General features: G+C 36.2%; 1 protein-coding gene and 1 long non-coding RNA gene across 3 annotated transcripts; both read left to right on the top strand.

Annotated features, from left to right (window-relative positions):
* Nucleotides 1-1,643: 1,643 nt before the first annotated feature.
* Nucleotides 1,644-13,808, top strand: ECA2 (ER-type Ca2+-ATPase 2). 2 transcript variants are annotated; one of them, XM_006851815.4, is made up of 9 exons: nucleotides 1,644-1,980; nucleotides 4,032-5,534; nucleotides 6,007-6,112; nucleotides 6,218-6,339; nucleotides 9,916-10,194; nucleotides 10,630-11,013; nucleotides 11,404-11,513; nucleotides 11,911-12,139; nucleotides 12,972-13,808. In XM_006851815.4, the coding sequence occupies exons 2-9, from the start codon at nucleotides 4,068-4,070 to the stop codon at nucleotides 13,527-13,529; spliced, it is 3,255 nt and encodes a 1,084-aa protein (XP_006851877.3). In that variant the 5' UTR covers nucleotides 1,644-1,980; nucleotides 4,032-4,067; the 3' UTR covers nucleotides 13,530-13,808. The 2 variants fall into 2 exon arrangements, with proteins under 2 accessions (XP_006851877.3, XP_088702264.1); XM_088846138.1 differs by having other exon boundaries at nucleotides 1,812-1,980; nucleotides 4,041-5,534.
* A 494-nt stretch (nucleotides 13,809-14,302) lies between these two features.
* Nucleotides 14,303-16,387, top strand: LOC148780650 (uncharacterized). The gene is made up of 3 exons (XR_016040297.1): nucleotides 14,303-14,613; nucleotides 14,973-15,072; nucleotides 15,928-16,387. It is a non-coding gene; the product is annotated as an uncharacterized LOC148780650 (long non-coding RNA).
* The last annotated feature ends 2,557 nt before the right edge of the window (nucleotides 16,388-18,944 follow it).

The raw sequence follows: 18,944 nt of genomic DNA, 5'->3' as shown, positions 1-18,944 counted from the left end.
AGATTCTTGTGAGGGGTTTGTTTTTATGAATGAAGAGATGTAGTTGTTGGTATGCGTCCTCTAAAACATCCACTGTCCATTTATAATGGATGGTGGAGATTGTGGCAAAAAATTAATTTTTGGGTGAAATTTCTACCGTCTAGGTATAAACAGACAATGGATGTGTTCAAGTAGGCAATCCAATTATTGCATCCTTAACTCATGAAACACTTTTCCTTCTTGTTATTTATCAAAGGGAAAAGCTTATAAAAAGATTACAATCTTGATTACAGAAGTGAGGTTGTACTAATTTATACTATATATATTTCTTTGGATGGTGTAAATTTGATTTTATCTTAAAAGACATGTTTTTTTTTTTGCACTATCTTAAAAGACATCAAATCTACACTTTCCAACAAAAAATAGACAACATAAAATATTGCAGCTTTATTTCTACAAATAAAGTTTCCACCTTATATAAACTGCACCATTTATCAAATGAGCATGAGAGGTCCATGTCATTAGAACTAAAGTCCATTTCATTTAAAAACTACTCATTTGAATTATTTCCATCAATAAATCCATTATTAAAATTAAGTTTTGGATAGAAGAATATTTCCTAAAAATTCTCTATTACCTAAGCTAGATAACAACCTAGACAACAACATTTTCTCCATTACGAAAGTTAAATAACGACCTACACTCCCTAGACTCTACCCGATACTACGGTTTCCAAATTAAAAACAAGAAGAAGAAGAAGGAAACAGAAAGTAAAAAGTTTTCTCCGAGTCAGCAGGTGTAATAGCCCGCTGACCCTTCGACATCCATCTCAAAGATGAACGTTGTGTAAAGCACATAAGATTAAATAAACATATGGGCGGTGGCAAAAAAAACTCCAAAAAAAGCACATTTTAAAGTTCACAATTTTGTTTGCCTTTCATATTCATGATTAGCTTGCCCTAGATCATGAATCTCTAAAATTTTGATAAAAAAATCCATCTTTAAAGCAGATTTTAGAGGGGGCTGCATGTCTACATATGAGTCGGCTATAGAAACCCATCCAAAAGAAAAGGTTTTGCCTAAGGTTGCAACTTGAACCATCAAATTAAAGTACACGTCCTAACTTTGTCAAGAGATACAATTTCACTGTAAAAAATTCTTAAGATGGTACAAAAACCTATTTTTATCTTTAATTATAAAATTTGAAACTAAAAAAAAAATGAATCTAATCAAGCATATCTATAAAAACACACGAAGCTCTTGCAAATGAACGGTCCAGATAATGTGTTGTAAGATGTACTATTTTTAGAACTTAAAACCTCTTGTTTTCTCCATATCTATACATATTGATGTCAAGATGATCAATTGAGTATTTTTCCAACATCATAACAACTATTTTCAAAATATTTGGAGGTTGGCCTTAATTCTACATTTTAAGGTGTCAACCTTACATCAACTTTTTCCAGAGCCATGCTATCACAATGTCATATCCACCACGGCAGGGGCGCAGCAGTCATTTTGCATAGTTACAAGGGTACTTTTGACCAACATGATAACATCAGGGGACTTCGTTGACATAAAAGGAGAAGATTGGACCACTTTCGTCATTATAACGTACAACATGCATTTTGAAAAAGCCAGTAAGTTTTCCATCGTCAAATTTAAATTTCAGGGGCAACATAGTAATTTTCCGCAACGCTTATTCTGCATCTAGAGAGAGAAAAGAAAGTGTTTAGAGAGAGAAAGGGAGTAAAGGAAAGTTCGAGGAAGGACAGTTTTCGAACCAGAAGCCCCCCCCACCTTTGCCTTTCAAAACCAAACCTCTATAAAAGAAAAGAGGAGACCCGAACTCTTACTATAACAACCCTAGATTTATTGATCAAAGAACCTGAGTTGTTCCTTTGCTTTGTTTACAAGCAATTCTCATACACTTCCTAGCCCATGTTCTATTTACTTGTTGTTCCTGTAATCAACATTTGCTTCAAAGTTCATGCTCGGATGGTAACTTCATCGAAATTCTGTTTTTTCGTGATATTTCTTTTCGTTTACTGTGAACTCTTCTGTTTCCTGCATTGAAAGGGTGGTACATGATTTTGGTGCATTATCCAGTCACTCGTTTTGAGTAGTTTCCTCTATTTAGTTTTTTTTGGGTAATTCGGTGGGGAAGATTCCTGTATTTAGTTTCTATGCAAATTCCTGTTTTTAATTTCTTTTGTGTGTTTTTTGTGTGACAATGTGATATTTTTCTGTTTCATGGAAGCTGTTTTATGAATTATGTCGGTCTAGTCTCACTAACAGTTACTGAACCATGGCTTATTAAAATAAATAAAAAATAAAAAATAAAGATTGAGGGTGGTTTTCTCTATGGCGACATGTATGCGAATTGCTTGAATGGGTTACCGAGTTTTTGCGACGGCATGCCATTCTTTGATCAAAAGTTATTGAATTGGGGTGAAAGAGATGCTCTAGATTCTTTAGTTTTTACTTCAGTTTCTGTAACTAACCCATCACAAAAAGGAAAATATATAGGGTGGATATCTTGTGGGTCACATCATTGCATATTTTACACGACTGGTTAGAGTCTATGCACTGTATTTATTTGTTTCTTTGGTCTTCGGTTTGATATTTTATGTAATTATTTTGATCACTATTCATGGGTATGTGATTATTGTTCTGGTCTCTGTTAAAAACAAGAAAATTTTCTGTGTACTTTCATTCATTTAATTTGTTGGTTTGAGATCCCAGTTATGGGAAAGATTCAGCAAATTTTGCCAGTTTTTCTTTTGGTGAATGAGCATTTGTGGTTTTGCATATTATGAGTTTAAATAGGCTTGGATCTAAAGAATATGGCTCCTTGAAATTTCTTGTGTGCCGATAATTCCCTGGGAAGGCTGCTCATTTCTTTGCTACTTAGGGTTCTTTATTCTTTTATACCCTTAATCACTGTTGAAAAAAATGGGTGATCTAACTGCTAACCGCCCGGTTAGATCGGTCGGTTCCGATTTTGGGCGGTTTTGGTGATCGACTGGTGTTTTAAAATAAATAAATAAATGAAATGTATATAAATTCCTAAATATAATGAATTTGATTTGTAATGCATTTTTTAATATTCTTTACATTATTGTAAAGATTAAAAATTGTTTTGGTCATTAATACTCACTTTAATTAAAAAATTGATTCGTTAAAATCCATTTTTTTTTATTAATTTTCAATTTTATTTGAATGCGTTTTGTTTTAATCATTCTTTATATGCTTTTCATACTTTAATAGTTTTTTTTTTGTATATTTTTTATTTTTTCAACACTTTTTTTTTTCCCGGGACTTGTCAGGTTAGAATGGTTGAATTAGCCGGTTTACCGGTTTGGCCAGTTAAACTGCTTTGGGGCCCATGTCTAGTTAACCGTTCCAGTTCGATTTTGTGAACACTGCCCTTAATAGGCATTGGCTATTACCAAAGCATTTCATACTCCAAATGGAGTATACCTACCATTACTCCCCAGGGTAAAGCATAATCTAGGAATAATTTTAAGATCCCAACTTTTGGGGATGCAACCTCTTCAATCTGTAAATTAACCCTCAATAAAGAAAATTTTTAAATTGCACCCTCTATGCCCTTGAAAAAAACAATTTCTCAAGATTGAACAGAGACCATAAATGATTTTTGGAAGGTGAAATCTAAGTGCTAGGAAACACAAAATTCAATCTTTTTCCTTTGGAAATTTATTCATCTAGTGATTCTCATATTGCTCTCAAAATTTCAAAATAAAATAAATCCTCCCAAGTAGGTCTTTTGACTGAGGGAGTAGATAATATAATACATGCTCTTCGCTATTTAGACTGCTCTACTAATAGAAATGGAAAATTTTAAAAAATTTCATAATATGTTTGCAAATAGTTTATTCTTGCATAATTCCGCTCCCGTTTTTTTGGCAACTATTTGTTAATTTCTTATTACTGCTAGCTCCCACTCACTGGCAAATTACTTGCCACTGGGATCACTTTGAAAATTTGAAACAATTTTGGATTTTGAACCATTGTGTCTTTTATGGCAGAACCAACAGTTTACTGGTTGATTAATTGCTGGGGTGATGGATATTGGGGAACCAGCTTTGGACCTTTTTAGTATGGACAATGGTCTTTTGACTGGTGGAGTACTGGAAGTTAAAGAAGGTAAAAAGAAGGGGACCTTTCCTATGGAACAGAAACCGTTTTCAGCTTGGTCTTGGTCTGTTGAGGACTGCTTAGAGGAGTATAATGTGAAATTAGACAAGGGCTTAAGCTATCGTGAAGCAGAAACACGAAGAAAGATATATGGGTGGAATGAGCTTGATAAAGGAAGTGGAAAACCCTTGTGGAGATTAGTCTTAGAACAATTTGATGACACACTCGTTAAAATCCTTCTTGTAGCTGCCTTAATTTCATTCTTTCTTGCCTATTTTGAAGGTCACGAATCAAGAGAATCAAGCTTAACAGCATATATTGAACCCCTAGTCATAGTTTTGATACTGATTCTGAATGCCATTGTGGGAGTCTGGCAAGAGAGTAATGCTGAAAGGGCTTTGGACGCTTTAAAAGCTATGCAATGTGAATGTGCCAAGGTTCTTAGAGATGGGGCTTGTGTACCTGATCTTCCTGCAAGAGAGCTTGTGCCCGGTGATATTGTTGAACTAAGAGTTGGAGATAAGGTTCCGGCTGATATGAGAGTAGCGGCTTTAAAGACCTCAACTCTTAGAGTGGAACAAAGCTCACTAACTGGAGAGAGCATGCCTGTTAATAAGAGCACAAACCCGGTTTTTATGGATGATTGTGAGTTACAAGCGAAAGAATGCATGATCTTTTCAGGTACCACAGTTGTTAATGGAAGCTGCGTTTGCATTGTAGTGAGCATAGGCATGAAGACTGAAATCGGGAAGATCCAGGCTCAAATCCATGAGGCTTCCTTGGAGGAAACTGACACCCCCTTGAAGAAGAAGCTAGATGAGTTTGGAGAGAAATTGACACAGGTAATTGGGTTTGTTTGCCTTCTTGTTTGGGTCATCAACTACAAATATTTTTTGACATGGGAAACTGTAAATGGGTGGCCCACAAATCTCAGTTTCTCATTCCAAAAGTGCACATATTATTTCAAAATTGCTGTGGCTCTTGCTGTTGCCGCCATCCCTGAAGGCCTTCCTGCTGTTATTACCACTTGTTTGGCACTTGGAACCCGTAAAATGGCTCAAAAGAATGCAATTGTGCGTAAGCTTCCAAGTGTGGAAACCCTTGGGTGCACCACTGTGATCTGTTCTGATAAGACCGGGACTCTTACTACAAATCAGATGTCAGCAACCGAATTCTCCACCTTGGGTGGGAAGAGCACGCTTCCTCGTGTTTTCCATGTGGAGGGAACAACCTATGATCCAAAAGATGGGGGCATTGTGGATTGGACTTATTACAATATGGATGCAAATTTACAAGCATTGGCTGAGATTTGTTCTGTTTGTAATGATGCCGGAGTTTCTTCAGATGGTAAAATTTTTCGAGCTGTGGGCTTGCCCACTGAAGCAGCGCTCAAGGTATGTGTTCTTTTTTTTGTATTCGCTTGAACTTCTTTTGAACCTGAGCTTCAGTTGGTCAATTGACTTTCTTTTAGAGAAGTTAAAAACTATATGCTGTGTAGAATTGTTTAGGAACTTGCTTGAATTTTTTTCCCCCCTTTTCTAGGGAAAGTATGCCTTATACAAAGGACTATTAAAATTCATGGTTCATTGGACCATCATCATCAAACAAAATGATGGATGGTGATGTACAGATTGCAGAATCTACCCTTGGGGTTATGTCCAATTTGGCGGGCCCCACTCTTTCTCCATCTCCCTCCATCAATTCAGTTGACAAGGCTTACCCAATGGACTATTGATATTCCATAGTAAACTAAAGTGCTTTCCCTTCTGTTTTAAGGGAGATAGATTTGTTTTTTGTTTCCTTTTTTTGACAATTGTAGGAGAAGGAATACAATTTCTTATTTGAAGGGTAATTCCATATGAATAGGTCTTAGTTGAAAAGATGGGAGTTCCAGACAAGAGGACTAGGGAAAGAATGAATAATGCTCAACTTGCTGCTGATCATTCTAGTGATAAGAGCACTGTTAGATTGGGTGAGCAGAACCATATCTCTATTTTGTAATCTTTATGTGTATTTTTATGCTCAGTCATTTGTTTATGAGCTTTGATAAATAACATGACCTGCATTTACATTTTAGTGTGTTGTGAATGGTGGACGAGAAAATCAAAAAGGATCGCCACATTGGAATTTGATCGTGTTAGGAAATCAATGAGTGTGATCGTCAAGGAGCCAACTGGAAAGAATCGTCTTCTGGTGAAGGTGGATGATTATCTTACCTTATAATTGTTCTTTATTACAATCACATATTTTTGCAGTGTTGTGAACTTGGTGCCATTTAAACAATCTTTTTCGTTGATATACAATTTTACTATTACATTCTTTTTATTTATCTATTTCGAATGTCCTAATTTTTCTGGCTTCATCAATCGTCATTGTAGCCTTTTTTTAAACTATTTAGGGTCGGCTACACGAATCTTAGTCTGCCATTCTGCTCTATTGAGGGGCATACCCTTGGTGAGGGCATAAGTCCCCATATCTTTTCTCACTACTTCCAACTATGTCATTTTGGGTCTACCCTTTGTCCTTTTGAGCTTTCAATTTGAACACTTTACACCTCCTAACAGGTGTTTTACTGGGTCTGCGCTGCACATGACTAGCCTGCCTAAATCTACTTTCTCTCATCTAATTGCCTATTGGTGTCACACCTAAGTTCTTCCAAATTTATTTATTTTGAATTATATCCCTTATTGTCTTGCCACTCATCCATCTCAACATCCTCATCTCAGCTACACTCATCCTATGGGTGTGGTCCTTCTTGACCGCCCACCATTCCACCCCATGAAGCAAATGTGGTCTCACAACTCTCCTATAGAAGAACTTTCCCTTTAGCTTCATTAGTATTCGATAATCACATAAAACTCCGGTTGCACATCTCTATTATGCCCATCCAGCTCTAATTCTATGTGCGACATCTTTCTCAAACTCTCCATTTTCTTAGATTATTCACTCAAGTTATCAAAAACGCATTTTTTTTTGGTATTTCTTTGCCGCCAATTTTAACCAGTGTAGGAAAAATCAAACCAGAACGGTTAACCGGACATGGGGCTGGAAACAATTACTTAGTATAATCGGTAAACCGGCCGGTTCAACCGCCTAAACCAGGCAAGTCCCGTGCGGTCAAAAAAGTGTAAAATACAAAAAAACTAATAAAATATGAAAATATATTTAAAGCATGATTAAACAAAGCACATCCAAATGTAGTTTAAAACTAATGAAAAAATGGATTTTATAGAATTGCTTTGTGTAAAGGGTATTTTTAAAATTTTTCAAAAAAGATGAAAAAATATAAAAATAAGTATTAATGGCCAAAACAATTTCCAATCTTTGCCAAAATGATAAAAACATTAAAAAATACATTAGAAGCAAAGTCCCTTTTTTTTTGGGATTTTATATAATTTTTTTTTTAATACCTAGCTGGTTCACCACAACCGGTCAAAACCAGAACCCGCCAATGGCCAGTTTTGATCTAATCAGGCGGCTAGAATTTGAACTGCCCAATTTTTCCTACACTAATTTTAACTACTTTCTCGTCTTTACTCTTATTGTTGCTGAACTTGCATTTCATATACTCTATCTTCATCTGGCTAATTTTAAGGGAAAGGTTTCTATACTTCCCCTACTGCATAGAAGATCTATGCTTCCCCAACCATCCAGCTGTCCAATTTTGATCAAGAGAGCCACTCACTGTTTCATCTTAAATCCGACATCTCAAAGTATTTTATGTTTAGTTTTTTTTATACAAATTTTATGAATATAAAATTTGGTATGTGCCATCTTCTCATTGGGGTGCACCTATAAAAAAGTTTAAAATAATTTTTCGATGAAATATAATGACCAAAATACCCCTTGAAAGTTTCAGGGGTATTTTGGTCATTTTATTTTATTTGAATTTTTTTTTTTACTTTTTTTTCTAGTGCGAGTTTAATAGAGGATAAGACGTCCAAAATTTGGTATTAAAATAGTTTATATAAAAAAATTAAAAATAAAATAGTGTAGAGATGTGACATTGTGATTGGGGCAATCTTAGCCCTCCATTCAGGATGGACGATTGAATAAGGGGAAGTATATAAGTTTTATGTTGTAAGGGAAGCATAGAAAGCTTGCTCTAATTTTAAAACACTTAGATTCTAGAGCATCCCTCCAATGTTCTAACTTTGCGTTAACGTCGTTTCGGGTCTCATCACTCAAAATTATGTCATTTGCAAATGAATACATCATGGTACCTCCTCATCTTATCCTAGTTAAGTTGTCTATAACTAAGACAATGAAGTATGGGCTCACTGTTGACCCTAGATGTAGACCTATTGTCATCAAAACTCGTTCATCTCTCTACAAGTTGGGCCCACACTAGTTAGTGCTCCCTCGTACATACCTCTTACCAAGTCGATGTAGTATTTGAAGACACCCTTTTTTTCCCATACTTACCAAATTAAATCTAGAGGTACTCTATTATAAACTTTCTTTAGATCAATAAAGACCATGTGGAGGTCTTTTTCTTCGCTTTAAACTCCTCAATCATTTGCCTAGGAAAGAAAATAGTTTCAGTTGTTCACCTCCCTTGTATAAAACTAAAGTGGTTTTCTAATACACTCGTTTCATGCCTTAGTCGTGGCTTAATCATTTTATCCCACAGCTTCATAGTGTGATTCATAAGTTTGATCATTCGATAGTTCTCACAATTATGTAAGTCTTCTTTGTTCTTGTAAATATGTATCACAATACTTTTCCTCCATTCATCTGGTATTTTCTTTGTTCTCAACACCTTGTTGAACAGCTTAGAGCCAGTAGATATCGATCTACCCCATACACTTCCAAACCTCTACCGGGATACCATGTGGTCCTAAAGCCTTTCCAATCTTCATCCTCTTCAAAATTTCTTTTACTTCCCATATCATGATACTACGCATGTATCTATGTCCTCCGTCCTCATTTATGCCAACTGTTCCTTCTACTGCGATGTTCCCATTGTGTTCGTCATTTAATAATTTTTAAATAAACTCTCCATATTTCATTGACCTCTTCATCCTTCACCAACACCCTTTGATCCACACTCTTAATGTATTTAATATGGTATAGATCCCTACACGTTTTTTCTATCATTTTTGCTAATATGCATTTAATATGGCTGCCTATCTAACACCACCCACCTCCTTTACCTAAGCTTGGGACAGGTTTAGGGAAAGTTTAAGGTCCTCACTCTTCTTAGACCATAGTTTTTTTGGCTTTAGTATATTTAAAACATTGAGGTTTTTTATGGTAAGTCAAACATAAGTGAGAGGAGAAAAGATTGAGATAAGTGAAACGGAGGATTTGTTTTTTAGGGAAGAGAGAGATAGGGAGAGGAAGAGAGAAAATGGGGAATGGGAGACAAGTTGTAGGAAGAATAGGAATACGTATGAATAGACCTGAATTTCAAAGAAAAACTTAATTTAAATCTATGCAAAGCAGGAGAATTAATTTAAATCTATGCAAAGCAGGAGAACTCTTGTTCAATGTATACAGAAAATAAACATGAACACACATAGAATAATAGAAATAATCTAATAGTAATACTCTCTAAATACTTTATCTTAATGTTATTTTAAGACTGATTGGAGTTTACTACCCGTAAAAGTGACTGAACTTATCACGGTTATGTTTATGACAACTTAGAAGACCAATTGGAGTTTACTACCCGTAAAAGTGACTGAGCTTATCACTGTCATTTTTATGACAACATTTGATTTGCTACATGAACATTTTCTATATCAAGACTGACTATTTCGATTGATCCAGGGTGCTGTAGAGAGCATACTTGAACGGAGTTCCCATGTTCAGCTTGCAGATGGATCAGTTATTATCATGGATGAGTCATGCAGACAGTCGATTATAATGACACTCTTAAACATGAGCTCAAAGGGCTTGCGGTGCTTAGGATTTGCGTTCAAAGAAGATCTTGGGGAGTTTTCTGAGTATTATTCAGAGAGTCACCCTGCTCATCAGAAATTGCTTGATCCTCTCAATTATTCGTTGATCGAGAGCAATCTAGTTTTTGTTGGCCTTGTTGGACTAAGGGTGAGTGCTTATGTCGAAGTCTACTCTCTCTCTCTCTCTCTCAACAGAATAAAAGTGAGGGCGCACTTCCTGTCACTTACTAAATCACTCAGACATGCTCTCGCTTTTCATATGTTTTAGTACCCTGGTATGCTTTTTGCGTCTTTATTTCTATTTTCCAATATACAGCTCCTCTCACTTTATTTAACTTCACCTTTTCCTCATGGGGACGACTTCTGTTATATTTTATTCAATTTTCCTTCTTAAACTCTCACACATATAGTTAGAGCATATACATCCATCTCAATTTTCTTTAATGATACTTTTCATTGTCAACTTGTCATTCTTAACATATTCTTTTAGACAAACATCCCAGCCTGCCATTTGAAAAACAATCATTTTAGACCATATTCCTCCTTTTTCCTCACTTTCTAGGTTGAAATTTGACATGGACAGGATCCTCCTCGAGGTGAAGTTCACAAAGCCATAGAGGATTGTGAAGAAGCTGGTATTAAAGTAATTGTTATCACGGGTGATAATAAATCGACAGCCGAAGCTGTATGTCGGGAGATAAGGCTCTTCTCTTCTAATGAGAACCTCAAAACAAGAAGCTTTACAGGGAAAGAATTCATGGCTCTTCCTCCAAACCTTCAGGTTGAGATACTATCGAAGCCTGGAAGCCTTGTCTTTTCCCGAGCTGAACCGAAGCACAAACAAGATATTGTGAGGATGCTAAAAGATGCTGGTGAGGTTGTGGCAATGACTGGAGATGGGGTGAATGATGCACCTGCACTAAAGCTTGCTAATATTGGAATTGCAATGGGTATCACTGGTACTGAGGTAATTTCCCCCTACAGTGTGAGAACTTTTATTGAATGGATTTTATGTATGAAAAAAGAGGGAAGATATACTATTATCTAATGGACTATGGAGACCGTAGTTCATGGGGACTGCACCATGAAATGATGGACTGTGATGGAGAGAGAGATGGACCCTCCTGGACATGCTCCCAATGCCAGGTCGAATTCACTCTCCATCCCCATCAATCGTTTCATTGGATGGTGAAAAGAACTATGTTTCCACAGTCCATTGGATTTAGTACACACTTTTCAATTTAGCTTGTTTATCTAAAACAGTTATACATGCAAAATCAAGTGTGACCATGATATTTGTTTATAGAGAATGTTAAATTAGGTTCTTTGATGCCTATCTATCTGTTTTGTGTTTCAGGTTGCTAAGGAAGCATCGGACATGGTTCTGGCCGATGATAACTTTAGCACTATTGTTTCAGCAGTCGCTGAAGGACGATCTATCTACAATAACATGAAAGCATTTATTAGGTATTTTCTTGTACCAATCATCATGAGTTAAGGGGAAAGTTAAAAAACTAGAGTTCTCGGGCTATTGGTTTTGAACATCCATTGATTAATTAATCACAGTAGTTCATAGTTTTGTTGAATATGATGCTGTACCTTAAAGGTTTTCAGAAACTAAGGCAAAAGGAAATGCAATCTTTGAGATAAAAGTAGTGAGGTATGCATTTCATAAATTCTGATTTGTCTCTTTAAGTAAGGGCAGTGGAGGGTTTGCCCGTGGTCAAGAGAGAGAGAAAGAGAGAGAGAGAGAGAGAGAGAGGGAAGTATCTTTTCATTTTTTTGGGTTTCTTCCAATTCCCTTTGTAGAATCTTTGTAGAATATCATTCTCTAATAATTTTTATCGTTTAAAATGAATTACAGGTACATGATATCATCTAACGTGGGAGAGGTGATTTCCATCTTTCTAACAGCTGCACTGGGAATACCAGAATGCTTGATATCAGTGCAACTCCTTTGGGTCAATCTGGTAACTGATGGACCCCCTGCCACTGCTCTCGGCTTCAATCCAGCTGACGTAGATATCATGAAGAAGCCACCTCGCAACAGCAATGATGCACTCATCAATTCTTGGGTTCTCTTCCGTTACTTGGTACTCACTCTTCATCTACTTTATTATCATATAAAAAAAAAACAACCTCAATCTCCTCTGCTCTTTTTGTAATTAGCTAATGAAATGTTCATATGATTAAGAGTTATGCATGGAAGACAGGTAACCTCTAAAACAGTATTTTGTTGAAAGAAAATGGTGGTAAGTATACTGTAGCCATTAGGATCATGATGGGGTTAAGTATACTGTAGTCATTAGGATCATAACTGTCAGCATGGAGAGAGAGAGTCGGGCGGTGGATCCCACTCTCTACATCACCCATCCATGATTTGATCATGCAATGATGACCATAACAGACTGGATTTATGAGGTCCATTGGTTATAGTATACTTAACCAAGTGGGGAAAGAAGACTAAGAAAAAAAAAACAGAGAGAGTACAACGAGGATTTCTCTTTGTTTTGAAGTAACTATTGATTATCTTAAATCATTTTCACATTGATGAGGCAAACCGTTATAAAACATAATGAAAATGGTTACTTACTTACTGGTTTGTGAATTAAATTAGCTCTTGAATAGGATTTGTTTTTGGGAATGGATTGTTTGCTTGAATAGCTTTCTCTAGTTCATGCATTTTTGGTGGTTCCTTTGTCTAATTGGGAAAAGAGGAAGCGACAATTACAATGCTGATTTTGGGATACAGCACTCTCGTTTCAAACATTTTATGGACCATAACTGGTGTTGAGAAAAATGGAATTAACCATCATACGAAGATAAATAGCTCAAAGTTCTGGAGAAAATACATCTCTCTCTCTCTCTCTCTCTCACACACACGGAGCTCTTAGGCACACATTTCTTAAGCCCAGTTTTCTACAGGTAATTGGCCTCTATGTGGGGGTGGCTACTGTCGGCGTCTTCACATTATGGTACACGCAAAGCTCCTTTCTTGGCATTGACCTTTCACAAGATGGCCACACTCTCATCTCTCTAACCCAGCTCCGCACCTGGAGTGAATGCCCCTCATGGAGCAATTTTACCGTTTCACCCTTTGTAGCTGGTGGACGTGTCTTCTCTTTCTCAGACCCGTGCGATTACTTCACCGAAGGAAAGGCAAAGGCCATGACACTCTCTCTATCTGTTCTGGTGGCTATTGAGATGTTCAATTCTCTCAATGCCTTATCAGAGGACAACAGCTTGGTTACATTGCCACCCTGGGCTAATCCATGGCTTTTAGGAGCCATGGCTGTCTCATTTGGCCTTCATTTTCTCATACTTTATGTGCCATTTTTGGCTAATGTGTTTGGGATTGTTCCTCTAAGCTGTAATGAGTGGTGCCTGGTATTGTTGGTCTCAGCACCAGTAGTGTTGATCGATGAATTGCTGAAGTTTGCAGGGAGGAGACAAAGGAGAACGACAAAGGAAAAAATGGTCTGAGACTTGGGGAAGGGATGTGAATTTGGAATAACGGTTCTATTGTCCATCATGTTTTCCGGTATTTCCGGTATTTGTTTTACGTGAAAATGGGTGGTTGTTTCCTTTGGTTTGTTTAAACGTTCCTCCTTGATTCAGTCATATTTATAGGCAGTGTTCCGAGAGTCTGACTTGGGCCGAGTTACTCAGCCTTGCCTTATGAGTGAGGCGAGTTTCTCCCGAGTTTGTTGTACACATGTATGTAGATATTATGTATATTTTTAATTCAAAAGCATTCAAAAAGCTTGTTGCTAGCAAGCCTGGTTGCTAAGGGCTAAAAAAACATGAGTTTCAAAAAATGGCACGAGAATCGAATCCAGGACCTCTCAGAGGTAGAGGCATGTCAAGTGCAGCATTGCTAACCAAGAAGGCATTTTGTATTTGATGTTATAAACACTCTACTTATTTTAGTCTTTATTTTTATTTGTTTAAGTCGGGTTGAACGCAAGTGAGTTACTCAAACTCGTCCAAATAAGTGGTCTTTGCTAAAGACCTTTACCTGAGGTCTGAGTGGTTAGCAAGAAAGAGGAGTTTAAATTGGAATTACTGAAGTTGAAATCTCTCTCTACCCCAAAGAGTGGAACCCCTGACCCGGTCATGTCATGTTTGTACCAAGTAGGAGTTTAAATTGGAATTACTGAAGTTGAAATCTCTCTCTCTACCCCAAAGAGTGGAACCCCTGACCCGGTCATGTCATGTTTGTGCCAAGTACAACCCGTTCATCCATCATTTAAAATAATTAATTGCATGGTGATGAAGCTTGTGACCACACAAAATTACGTACTTCTATGGATATAGAAAGGAACAACCTCCAGTACAGACAGACTGACTGGTTTTCCCCTCTCTAGGGACTCCATCGGGAAAGAGTTGGACATGGGTACAGAGAGAGAGCTTGCAGATGATTGGAGGTTGCAGAGATTCATTTCTCAATCTTTCTCATCTTCCTTCCCATTTGTTTGTGCTGGATCTGGTTTTAAACCCTCACTGTTGCACCCCTTTACATTGGACGATGGTCATGGACCTGGATCTTCGGCAATATGAGTATCTGGTGATATTTTCCCTTCTTTAATCGGGGTTTAATTGCTCTTTTTTCACATTACTAAGATATCTGGGTCTATGGGGGCCATATGTATATATACGATCATCTTATACTTTCGGTGATTCAATTTTTTAATCCATTAATGTCTACTGTATGACTTGTTTTTTTTTTTTTCATTTCTTTTCAATGGAGTTTGGTTCTCCCTCTACCATTATATGATATAGTTAGTGGACTTGAGGGTGTATAAGGGATCCTAGTCTCAGATATATTTTTTTTTTTGTTGGGGATGGATTAGTCTTTGGATGGATTAGTCTTTTTTCCAAATCTTATGTTGGCTTATTCTAATTACGTCCATGCTTGCATAAAAGTGCGGAGCAATATTGCAAACGTTAAGGTTACAAGATCCTTCGGAGCTGTCAAAGTTACAATAAAGGGAAAGCTTGACATGTGACCCCACCCACATATAAAGTATGTGATCTTCCTCTCAGCTATATGATTCGAGTAGAGTTGGCTCTTGGGTGTTAGATGTTAATATGATGTCTCATATTATTTTTATTTTAAATATTTATTAGGGCCATTTTAAAATATTGGGAAAATTTTGTATAGAACTCTAATTTCTCTTATTATTTCATGGTAGATCCTCTTTCTGTTTTTCTTTCAAGCGGCATACTAAAGATTTCATCATACCCCTTCATCTCTTATCTCCTTCTATTATTGACTTTTGATCATAAAAATTAGCCCCAACAAATATTTTTATACTATTTCAATCCAAAAACTTTTTTAATTGGTAGAAAGGGAAAAGAGGGTTAAAATTTTTTTGAGATTAAATGGTATAAAAATATTTGTTGGAGCTAATTTTTATGGTAAAAAGTAAATAAAATAGGGAGATAAGAGATGAAGAGGTATTGTAAAATATTTAGAGATTTTCTTATGCCGCTTGAAAGAAAAAAATAAAGAGGGTCTGCTATGAAATAATATGAGGAATTAGGGTTCTATACGAAATTTTCCCTTAAATATTTAGTAGTACCATCATGTAAAAGCCAGATAAGCTGCAAGGTTATCCCAGGAGGTAGATCGACTATCATGTAAAGATGATGCATGGTTCCCCACTCATGTAAAGACTGCAAGGTTCCCCGCTATGCACTCTACTATTTAGCGGTCCATTGTAACTTGGGCTTATGCTTCTCTTAAGACTGCAAGGTTCCCCACTTTGCGCTTTGCTATTCTACGGTCGATTGTAACTTGGGCTTATGCTTCTCTTCTGTTGACTGTGGTTCCTAAACTACTCTTCGTTTCTCATGTCAAATACTTTCTGGTTCTTAGGAACAATCGTTCCATGATTCGTTGGGTATGAAGGAAACCACCAGAAGGCTGGTTCAAACTCAATTTTGATGGAAGTGTGAGGGAAGCACGGTTTGGTTTTTATGGCCTCTTTCAAGATGATATTTGTTATATGAGCTGATCTTACTCTGGTAGCCTCCATCCTTACGAGATCAATGAAACTAAGCTTTGGGCCCTTAAGATGGGTATAAGCTAAGCTTTGGGCCCTTAAGATGGGTATGTCCTGCGTAGACCAAATGCATTAGAAAGTGATTATTGAAAGAGATTGCTAATGTTATCTCGTGGTGTATCTAGTCAGATCTTGTTCCTTGGAGGCTTAGTGCGGTCACAGATGAACTTCTTTTGACTCTGAGGGACCATGATCTCTCCTTTCTTCATGTTCATCGTGGTTCTAACATTGACGCATAATCTTTAGCTAAGCTGACTGCTATTCATCTCTCTTCATCTTAGCTTTTACTTAGATGCCTTCTTCTCTTCTTTCCTTTTCTCTCTCTTTTTGTATGCTTTTTTCTTTTCGCTTTCTTTTCTTATTGTAATCCTTCATTATCTTAATGAATATCGCACTTACTCAAAATAAAAAAAAGATTGCAACGTTATTTCATGAGAGAGTTGACTACCCAACATAGTGATGCAAATAAAAATTAGAGTTTATTTTTCTTTCTTTTTTTAATTAGGGATAGGAAGAGATAAGTTTAGAGGGCCTGATTGAGGCGCGAGTTTTGTTTTGAGAAGGTCTATTTTTGTAGTTTAGGGAATAACATACAGATAAAGTAAAGATCTTTTGGTTTACGAAATAATAAGTGGAAGTTATCTTTTACTCTTAGAAAGGCTGATGTGGAAGTTAGAAAAAGAGAAAATAGGGGCGGTACATGAGAGAGAGAGAAAATAGTGAGGAGAGAGAAAATAGGATAAAGTACATGGAAAAGAGAGAGAGAACCATATGTGAGTTTGTTCTTCTAGAGTTTTAACGGGAAATGTCCCTACATTGTAATCGGAGATTGAAATTTGAGTAAAATTTGGTATTGTGAAAAATATCGTTTTTTGGGTGGATTCCCTTGCAGACCCTGCGAGATGGTGTATTCTCTCGTTGGGGGTGGGTCTGCAAGTTGGGGGTGGATTCTCTCTCAACCCTGAAAGATGGTATAATTTCTCACCCTTTGTTTTATTTTTGTTATAACTATTTTTTTCTCCCTACATCACATAGGCTCATCGTAATGGACATCTGCATAAAAACATGGAGGAGAAGAGGAGAAAGTAATGGGCGTCCAACAACTGGGTGGTGTAATTTAAAAAATGAAAAAATAGATTTATCTAAGCATAAATTAATTACAAAAGGAAAAAGACCTAATAAAATTTTATTTTTTGACTTTGACCCTCCCAGTGTTTATAGTGGGCAAGTAAACTAATTTCCACAAACAAAATAGAGCAATGATCCAATGCAACAGTTGTATCATAGTATAATGCAACGATACATATAGAAAACCATGTTTGTGGTATTTGTATGAACCCAAATTTTACACATACACTCTCTTTATCTCAATAATCAATCTCCAAAAAAAACAAAAGTTCAATTTGAACCCTAGATATGGTCAAAATGAGTCATCTCCAAAAACGAATCTAGACCATTCATTTTGTGAATTTCAATATCTTAACCTTTATAAACTCAAAATCATTTTTTTTATTTCTTTACATTGTTCATCTAATGATAATAAAGCCATCCAAAAAAAATGGAAATGAAAAAATCCTTCTAAGGCCTAGATCTAAGCATCTCACCAAAATGAACGGCCTATATTAATTGGGCTAAAAAAAATACTTTCTAAGTTGTGTTTTCAATTTTTTATTTTTTTGTGATTGTTCATTACAATGAAAAGAGTGTATATTTCAAAATTTGGATCAAACAAATAGCTATAAGATAATTTTTTAAGGTTATTGCATCGTATTACTATACAACAGTTGCATGAAATCATTGCCCTACAAAATATAAAGCATCTCATCTCACTTTTTTACCCTAGTTTCTTCCCTCCTCTAACATCTTCTATTTGAAAATGCAACACATTTTTCCCTTCAATCACATTCTCTCTCTAAAAATGTCGGAAGAGAAAAGGTGGGGTTGGCATTGAGAGAGAATGTGCGTGGACACAAAAATGAGATTGGTTTGTTGAGACAGAATATGGGAGGAGGCAAGAATGAGATTCGGTTTCTAGAAAGAGAATGTGATTCGCTTTCTCAAAAGGAATGCCATTGGAGGCAAAAAAGATATTAAATTTCTAGAGAGTATGAGAGGAGACAAAATTTTGGTTGGGTTTCTAGAGAGACAATGCGATAGTAGAGAATAATTTATTGGGTGTTTAGAGAAAATGTGAGAAGATGGAATAATAAGTTGGGTTTTTAGAGAGAGAATGTGAGAGATAGATAAAAAATTCTTGAGAAAAATTTGTGCAAGATGAGAAAAATGAGATTAAAAATTTATTTTTAAAAAGAAAATGATTTGATAGGGCTATGACCTTATGAAAATAACCAAAGCCTTACTTCATAACTCATCGACAATTGCAATTCAAGCATTGCAAAACTTTTAAATCAATCATGTTGGCTTGAATATTACGGTTGTGAAAACAAATTAGGATTTCAAAATCTAAAAAAAAATGTGCACATTATAATAAATTATCCATACCGTCTATTTCACCCTAAAAACAAACGTTCAAAGACCGAAAGATATGTAATATTTTTTGAGCTTCAAAATTTATTGCCCGTATTGAAAATTGATTTTACAGTTATTATAGAGATTTCCGTTGCCAAATGTGCTTTCTGGACAAGGATATGAGGTGATTTCATTGAGCCTAGGTTTTATAGAAACTTCATCCTTTTTAAATGGGGCAAAATAATCCATTTGACCCTCTATAAAAAAAAAAGTATAGCCAAAGTTAAAGATAACTTTCCAACGAGTCCAAAATCTTAAAAATTAGGGGTAGCAACGGCTCGGGTCGGGTCGGGTCTATCTG

Source organism: Amborella trichopoda, chromosome 9 (genome assembly GCF_054954075.1).
Source record: "Amborella trichopoda isolate Santa Cruz 75 chromosome 9, AtrichopodaSantaCruz75HAP2 v2.0, whole genome shotgun sequence".
In the NCBI taxonomy this organism is placed as follows: Eukaryota; Viridiplantae; Streptophyta; class Magnoliopsida; order Amborellales; family Amborellaceae; genus Amborella; species Amborella trichopoda.
This window is presented reverse-complemented; position numbering and strand designations above follow the sequence as displayed.

Coding starts and splice junctions, on each gene's coding strand:
- ECA2 (XM_006851815.4), top strand. CDS start 4,068: ATGGATATTGGGGAACCAGCTTTGGACCTTTTTAGTATGGACAATGGT. Junction 6,340..9,915: donor AGAATCGTCTTCTGGTGAAG/GTGGATGATTAT, acceptor CGATTGATCCAG/GGTGCTGTAGAGAGCATACT. Junction 11,514..11,910: donor AACATGAAAGCATTTATTAG/GTATTTTCTTGT, acceptor AATGAATTACAG/GTACATGATATCATCTAACG.